The sequence below is a fragment of the Microchirus variegatus genome, assembly GCF_963457635.1.
Source record: "Microchirus variegatus genome assembly, chromosome: 8".
NCBI classification, from domain to species: Eukaryota; Metazoa; Chordata; class Actinopteri; order Pleuronectiformes; family Soleidae; genus Microchirus; species Microchirus variegatus.
Window position 1 is genome coordinate 13,000,637 of NC_139809.1, and position 8,833 is coordinate 13,009,469.

At 45.2% G+C, this 8,833-nt stretch overlaps 1 protein-coding gene across 1 annotated transcript; it reads right to left on the minus strand.

Moving 5' to 3' along the window:
- Positions 1 to 1,119: 1,119 nt before the first annotated feature.
- dusp6 (dual specificity phosphatase 6) lies at positions 1,120 to 5,979 on the minus strand. The gene is made up of 3 exons (XM_083893280.1): positions 5,060 to 5,979; positions 4,130 to 4,564; positions 1,120 to 2,723 (listed from the first exon to the last, which is right to left on the minus strand). Exons 1-3 carry the CDS (start codon positions 5,460 to 5,462, stop codon positions 2,410 to 2,412), a joined length of 1,152 nt encoding a protein of 383 aa, XP_083749406.1. The 5' UTR covers positions 5,463 to 5,979; the 3' UTR covers positions 1,120 to 2,409.
- Between the last annotated feature and the right edge of the window lie 2,854 nt (positions 5,980 to 8,833).

Sequence of the window (8,833 nt, forward strand, 5' to 3'; positions counted from 1 at the left end):
TTACCAGTTAATTCCGTTAGCTCCTTTTAGCGCGCCTACAGTTGAACTGGAGTGGTTTGTTTATTTAAAACGAAAAGAGCAGCGCTACGAATAACCAGCGTACCGGTGTACTGCGTATGTGTGCCTCTGAGACACGTTTTAACAATCCGGAGTCACGTAAATGTGACGTCACGTGAGGCTTTTTCCAGTCAGTCGTCATGGAAACACCATGCGTTAACCTATTGCGAAGCACTAGCAAATAAAACGAAAGTGCTGGACTCTCATATGAACTCTGATTAGCTTAAGCGCGTCGCTAGCACTCAGCGAACTACACTGCAGATAATGTTGACGCGTTAACGTTTGACATCACTAACATTTGCCAAAAGTCCACCTTCCGTTCCGCGTCTTGATTAGCGTAAACTGTCTTCTTCTTCTTCTACGTTTTTAAATGACGCGTCACGGACACAGCGACAAACGGCGCATGCATACTAATGAAATAAATGACTACTGCTTGTCCGCAAGTCGGGATATTAAATACAGGTTAACATAAAACATTAAACTTGAGCGTTTAACATTTAATGCCTCACCTCATAAAATTCCACACTTTTTAAGACTTTATAAGCAACCCTGCTCTTCCTGTTATCAGCTGACACCATATCTGTGCTATATCACAGCCTTTGATGGCTGAAGAGACGCCCCACCTTCAGGAAGTGCCCACGGGGAGTGTTGTTCTTTAAGCCACCGAGCTGCACCTACAAACCTGTCGAGTAGCATTTTCGCAGTTCACGGACAATCGCTGCAGCGAAAAACAGCGCGTGTGCATAATAACAGTCTTACACAAGCGTCATGTGACCGTGGGGGGACTGCTAATTTTAAATTGTGAACTGGAAAGTGGAAGATGAGTCGAGTGTTGTAGTTGAGGGCCGGCGAGGGCCTTTGTGAAAGAGCCTCATGATTCACAGTGGCTGTTTTTGTGTGTGTGTTTTTTTTGCTGTCGTGACTCGCTAAACTACACCGTGGGTGAGGCGTCAGCGAGGACACAGACAAAACAACCCGAGGGGCCTTCATGGACAAAAACAAGAATAAGCAGAGGGAAAGTGTAGACAAAATAGCAATTTATTAATAACTTATCTTTCCTTTACATTCGTAAGAGAGGAGTGTTTTCAGGGGGTGGGGAAAGTGGCAGAGGTCACCGGGACGGTGTCCTTCAACAAGAGGCCTTCTCTCTCTTTGGATGGGGCAACGTGACCCTCCAAAACTCTGGATACCTTTGTTATTTTTTCGTTTTTCTTTCATCTTCTTGACAAATGACACTGCATTTCACAGATGTTTCCCTGAAGAGGAGTGGCAAAGTCTCATGTAAGAGACTTTCAATCCTTGTGCACAGATCAGGAGTACTCGCGTTAACCCTCAGAGATCTTTCACGTGATGCCAAATTACTAAAGAAACAGCTACTGTTCAGAATGTTTCAGGTTTTGATTGATTTTTATGTTAAAAATAATAAATACATCTCAGAGTTGGTGATTTTCTCTGAAGGCTAATGCACAGGAGAACCTTCTGAACCCAAAAACGTAAGGCAAACAACCAAGGTGACTTTGAATTGTGAGAGGGTGAGGGTGCAAATACAAGGCCGGATCGGCTGAATTCACACATAAAGCGATAATCAAATATATATATTACACATGTACATGTTTTCTCTCCCCCCCCCCCCCCAACGATTCTTGGAAAGTCTACTTGATTTTTGGCATAATTAACTTTGAACATACTGATCGATAAGCAGGTTTTGTTTGCTTAGATAAAATAGTAGAATATGAAACAAAGAGAATCTTCTGTACCCACTTGTTGCAAAGGGTTGATACAAGAACAAGGCTTTTGTTTTTATATATATACACACCATAGTGTTTCCTTATATTAAGATATATACACAATGTATAAAGGTTTTGAAAAGACTCCACAAATGTAAAATTAAGTCCAGTATAGAGTGTGCCATCTAAAGCTGGGGGTGCTTCAGCCCCCACACAGGCAAGTCTTCACAGAAGACAAAGGAGACGTTGCACCTTGAAGTCTTGGGATGAACCCCCCAAAAAAATCAATGTTTTCAGACCTGTCCCATTGAGAACAATCGTGGATCTTTGGCACACCAGCCGAGGAACTTTGTAGCGTAACGTACGGCTGTCTGACACAAACATGTCCTCAGAAGTCCAACAGCGCTAAAGGATTGTAGAAACGATCTGCGCTCTTTAATCGACGTCTCTCGTCTGTCCTTCCGTTTAGTCAACAGCAGCTGCATCTTTGGCCCCTCCAGTAACTGCGCTCCGCAGCTGTTGCCTCAAACCAGCCTGTATCAATAACGTCCCGGTCGCATTGTCAGGCGACGGAAAAAGAGGGAAAAACATTTGCGGCTCTTTTCTTGTGCGGCGACAGCGGACCTCACGTGGACTCCAGGGGGTCCAGCTGGAAGACGTTGTGGTTGGTCGGCGTGGTGAAGTAAAGCTGCTGGCTCGGCGGCGCCACGCGGTTGTCGCACGGGCTTTTCAGGCCGAGCGTGCGCTCAAAGTCAAGGAGCTGGCCCATGAAGTTGAAGTTGGGCGAAATGTTGGACTTCTTCATCTTGACGATGTCGTAGGCGTCGTTCATGGACAGGTTGAGCTTCTGCATCAGGTAGGCCACCGTCACGGTGACCGAGCGGCTGATGCCGGCGAGGCAATGCACCAGGACGCCGCACTTCTGGCTGCGAGCTTCGTCTGTCAGAAAGAGAGAGGGAGAGAGCGGAGATGTTAACACTCATGTCCTTCAAACACTACTCATGTATTCATAAAACAACATGAAAATCTGCGACCAAGAGTTAAATACTTGACATTTAAAGGTGCATTAAGTATTAATCTAAAGCAACTGGCCATAAAATCCTCCTAATATGTCACAGAGACTCAGGAATAATGTTCATATAACAAACTATACCCACCGACAACAACAGACAAAATATTTTTTTGCACACCTCAAATCATGTTTATGTTTTGTAATCATGTTTTGTGGTTTCATGTGGCGCCGTCTGCCAATCATTGCAGTCAGTAGAGTCTCAGCTGCCGAGCAACCACGGGTTGCCAGTTACGCCTGAGCTACAACGAGTGTAGTAGCCGTTTTTTGGGCCACATTCTTACATATGGCGCCTTTAAGTCAAACTGTTGTGTAACAAATGTATTATCCTAACAAAGAATGGGACTGCACATACACAGAGGCAACGTTCTCTCAATTTTGCCCTCGAGTAGCCGGTTGGGAAATTGACTATTACGGTCTATTTAACCATTCTTCTGCTCGCTAGGGTTACTCTGACAATGGTGCCATTTGGGCGTGTAAATGTAGGAGTCATGAGGGCACCCTGTCAAGGCAAACAGGATGTCAACAAGGCCTGTAAATGGCTCCTTTTGTGCTGCGCAGGGAGGAGAGAGAGAGAGGGGGGGTAGCAGTGCCATGTCCTAGATTACTTTCAATGCCACTTCCTTCCTGTTGCACTCCAATTACCGCCCTCCCCTCGTTCACTCTCCTCTATTCTCCCGTTTCAACGTTCGCCTTTGTTCTGCAATTACACAAGCCCCGGGACAAGAGATAGGCCAGGAAGTCTGCCATTTGAAGTCAAATCATTTGTACACAGCGCATTTTCGTCCTGTATGTCATTAGAGGCGCACGCATGTATTCCTCGGCCTCAACACAATGGCCTTAATCTGCACTGCTCTGTGTGTGTGTCCCCTGTCTGACTGACTGATAAAACCACATCCAGGGACACCTCATCTAATCTCAATTGCACAACAAGAACCTAAGAACTTCCTGCCACTGATAACACAACAACAACGGCCACTTGATTGTAATTCCAAACTATCATCGAGTGTGAGGAATTTAAGCAAATAACGTGATGAGATGATTTAAGCTCAAACCGGGCACTTCATTGGCCACGGGAGTCAACTTTTATATTCATTTTATGGATAAAACACTCAAAAACAAACATTTGCAGGAGACTAATTACTTTTTTTTTTTTTTGCAGCACAAAAACTAAATGAGCTTGTAAACAAAAGGAGCGACTGCAGGGCCTGAGGGGGGAACAGTGTGCAGCCAGATGAGTGGCAGTTTGTGTTTCAGCGCTTGCGAGATTACCTACCGATAAAGCCGATGGCCTCGGGGAAGAACTGAGACAGATTCTGGCTCCAGTGATCCGAGATGGGGATCTGCTTGTACTTGAACTCGCCGGCGTTCTCGAAAAGATTGGGCAGGTTGGGGGTGACGTTGAGGATGTACTTGATGCCGTACTCCTCCAGCACGTCCAGGTTGGTGGAGTCCTTGGCGCAACCCAGGTACAGGTGCGGCAGGATCTCCACGGGGAAGGAGGGCTGCGGGTTGGACAGGGGGCTGCCGTCCGAGTCGGTGGCGCTGCTCGGGTCGCGGTCGATGTCCGACTCGATGTCCGAGGAGTCGGAGCTGATCCGCAGGCCCCCGAGGCCCAGCACATGGGCAGTTGGTGAGCTGCTGTTGTGGGAGCCGTCCAGGTTGGTTTCACACAGAGTTGGGTACTCGGCGTGGAATTTACTGAATCCACCTGGAGGGGAGGGGGGAAAAAAGACAAATCTGATTAGAAGGAGGCCACATGAGCATCTGAGGTAATTTTCTGACAGATGTTACAAGTGGTTTATAACAATATCACAACATTTATCACTCTATGTTTTAATGCAAGACTTGTTTTAACCCTGCGCTAGTGACATTTACTGCATGAAACACTGTAATAACTTTAATTTTAGAATTAAATTACCATGAAAAACACTGTTTTCAATACGAACAAGTGGCTTCAGAGAACAATGAATAAGGATGAATTCTCTAAGTGCATATAACGTGGTGTCATGTTGCAGATATGGAAGGACAAACATCACTAAAACAGACATAAACTCTGCGTTAAACTACCAACATGCATTTTCCTGTCACATTCAGATGTTTTACTTTAAGATCAGGCCTCGTGTTAACTACTAAATCCGTGTTTGCACCAACATAAGCGGGCCCCTGAAATGTGAATGAACCGCTCTCTCCCCCCCAAACTCACCCTCCAGATAATAGGCCTTGTAGCCCTCGTCCTTCATCCTCCTCAGCAGCAGACCCAGCACGGAGCCGCCGTCCACGTTCTCGTTCCACTCGCGGCTGTACTCGTCGTACAGCACGATGGTGTCCGTCTTGCAGCGGCGCACGAACCGCTCGCGGTCCTCGCCGTCGGAGAGCAGCGACCGCACGGGCAGGTTGCCCTTCTTCAGCCGCCGGAGCATGAGGCTCGGGATGGCCACGTTGATGGCCGTGTCGACGTGCGACGACTCGTACAGCTCCTGGGCGCGACAGTCCATGACGAGCAGCGCGTCCCGGCGCGTCTCCAGCTGCTCCCGGAGCCAGCCCACCGTCTTACTGATCGCCATTACCGAGTCGAGCTGGACGACGGGCTTCAGCTTGTCGAGCATTTATAAGCAGGGGTGTTGGAGAGCTTGTGTCGGGGTGAGAGAAAAAAAGTGACGAAATGGAGAGAGACGCGTCCTGGCTGCAGCGGAGGCGCAGAGGAGACAAATAAACAATAACAAGAAAAACAGCGTGAAAACGAGTGTATTGTCACTCTAAATGTCCTCCCCGTGTGTCCTCCCGGACAGAGATAACAGCCGCGGTTCCCTCACTGATTCCCGGCTCACACTGACGCTCATTCATGCATCTGCTCACAGAGACACTGTGTTATTTATCAATGAGTCACACCGGCCCTGGGTCAGAGCAGCCGCGCGATCCCTCTGCTCTTATGTAAGAATCCACGGATCCAGCTGCTGCGTCCACCTCCTCCTCAGAGCTGGCGCTTGGGTAAATAGATGGGAGGTAAAATGATGCGGGTTAATATCCGATTGTCTCTGTGTCTGTTTCCCTCTCGTCTGTCTCTGACTGCTGTGTCTGTTGTTGTTGTTGTCGTGCGCTCAGATCCGAGTGAACTCGAGTCTCCGTCTCTCTCTCTTTCTCTGTCTGTGAGACGCCAGGCTGCTGCTGAATGGCTCCAAACAGGAGGCGTTCCTTTGGATAGATTAGACCCAGTGGCCAATCAGAGCAGCCCGAGCGGCGGTCGCCTTGGAAACGGGGGGCCGGATGGAGCGGCCCCTGTGTTGATGAATTGTTAATGAGTTTGTCATTCACAAAAAACGGAGAGGAATTTCCGCTCTGGATCAAGTGAGTGCAAACAAACAGAAGAACTGCGGGGCGAAGGAAGGAAGGGAAGGAGGGAAGGAGAGGAGGGGGGAGAGGAGGGAAGGAGAGGAGGAGAGGAGGAGAGGAGGGAGGGGAAAGAGTATCAAATAAAAGTGCTGTAGGGTTTTACAAGGCCGCAGTAACAAATGTGCTTTACATCATCCACACTGACCGCTCAGGAAGTTAAAGTACAGGGTTTTTAAATCACACTAAAACCTCTACTTTAACTCCACACACACACACACACACACACACACACACACACACACACACACACACACACACACACACACACACACACACACACACATTAAAACACATTAACACAGATAAATAGAAATAAGATGTAAGCAAAAGCCAGCAAATTAAATATAGCATAATATAATATGATATGATCATATACAAGGTACAACACAATGACACGACTAGATAGATATGTGGTCTTTTAGCTAACATTTGGCTAATGTTTGGCTAACTTTAAGCTATAATTTAGATAGATAAATAGATAGATAGATAGATAGATAGATAGATAGATAGATAGATAGATAGATAGATAGATAGATAGATAGATAGATAGATAGATAGATAGATAGATAGATAGATATTTCATCTTTTAGTTAACATTTAGCTAACATTTGGCTACCTTTAACCTATATTTTAGCTTCATCATAGATAGATAGATAGATAGATAGATAGATAGATAGATAGATAGATAGTCTTTTAGTTAACGTTTGGCTAACTTTAAGCTATCTTTTAGCTGTATGATAGATAGATAGATAGATAGATAGATAGATAGATAGATAGATAGATAGATAGATAGATAGATAGATAGATAGATAGATAGATATCTCGTCTTTTAGTTAACGTTTGGCTAACTTTAAGCTATCTTTTAGCTGTATGATAGATAGATAGATAGATAGATAGATAGATAGATAGATAGATAGATAGATAGATAGATAGATAGATAGATAGATAGATATCTCGTCTTTTAGTTAACGTTTGGCTTTAAGCTATCTTTTAGCTGTATCATAGATAGACCGATATATTGATGCCAGTGGCATTGTTGTGTAAGACAGATGGTTTTTAAGCAGTCACGTGTGCACATGGACTCAATAATAATAATAATACTTCTCTTTCATCCCACCAGTCTCTGTATGCATCAATAATGTTATATTGAAACCTAACTAGATATTTTCCTCCTCCGCAGAGCAGACTTTCAAGTGTTTGCGGTTTCAATGGCGAGCGGCTTAAATGAAGGCAGCAGCAGAATAACAGTGCTCTGTGATACTGAAGCACACAGCAGCAGCAGCAGCAGCAGCACTGGAGCTATTCCTGTCTGACTGAAGAGGCTCGTCCGTGTGGGTGGCAGTGCATCTGAATCTGTCACCGACAGTTATGCCTCTGCCTGGCTCTGTCTTACATAACTGGACTGATCAGGGTCTCTTGGATGTTTCTTTACTGCCGCAGTTAGAAAGAAATACCGTTGATAATTTACACTTGAAACATTCCAAACCTAGTCGTCAGTTGTTTGTTGTTTTTGTAAGTACACAGACGTTACAGTGACACAATGTAGGATTTCTCCAAGATTATTTTGATGGTATATCAACGTTATGCATTTTTCACGTTTTCATTAGAAATAGTACCAACAAAACTGGTACTATTTTTCGTACATTTAAATTGGTACCAGAGTACTGGGTGAAGCTAGACCGGCTCCACCCACAACAGTCAGCTGACAAAGCGAGCTGCTGGATGTCCTCTATTGTAGTCTGCTGTGTCATATTCAACACCATACCAAACTGAACTATACCATGACGGAAACACGGCTATTGTTATTACCAAGTTATTGCCTTTAAAATACATATGTGACCATATGTCCTCCTATGATGATATTATTTCCATTCCATGCTATAAACTAGTAGGTTTAGACGCCTCATTTGTGACGCGTTTTTGTCAAACGCATCATTTCAAGCTAAGAGCACTTACAAATATTTGCTTTGCAAGTGCACTCATCTTTCAAACCATCATATTTTTTTCCCACCGGAAAGCGTTCAGATATCAACTCCTGTCCATGTTGCAGTCTGCGAGCAGCCGTGACACACCCGTCATTGTTGACAGCAAGGTTTCATTTCATGTAAACAATACTTGCTGCTTCCTGCCTCATGACTTACGCGCCGACAGCTCGGTAACAATACGAGGTCTGTGTTTGGGAGGAGTTTAGCAAGCAAAGGAAAACATGCCGTACGAAACACGCCGTGCAGAGTCGTCATGGCAGAAAGTGGGACATGTGGAACACTGGAAAAAGTGTGTTTACCTGACATTAGAAAGAAATTAGTGATAGTGTTAGCACGACTAAAACTGGACTTTAAAACCCATGTAAGAAAGTGTACGAAACGGACTAACACAACAAAATAATATGATAGGGTGTTGAGCCACTACTGCATATTTCAATCGGACCAGAGTCAGACTCAAGTCTTCAGTGCATGCACCACAGTTCACACCCCCAGCTAGGAGTGTGTTAAATGATCGCTACTACACAAATTTGTGAGACCGAAACTGAAAGTGCGTTACTTTCAAGTGCTTTTGTTGTCGGAGCAAAATGAAAAAACACAGCAGT

Excerpts from the sequence above, each read along its gene's own strand:
- dusp6 (XM_083893280.1), bottom strand. The coding sequence starts at position 5,462 with ATGCTCGACAAGCTGAAGCCCGTCGTCCAGCTCGACTCGGTAATGGCG. Across the intron at positions 4,565-5,059 it reads CAAGGCCTATTATCTGGAGG|GTGGATTCAGTAAATTCCAC; the intron begins GTGAGTTTGGGG and ends CCTCCCCTCCAG. Across the intron at positions 2,724-4,129 it reads CGAGGCCATCGGCTTTATCG|ACGAAGCTCGCAGCCAGAAG; the intron begins GTAGGTAATCTC and ends TCTTTCTGACAG.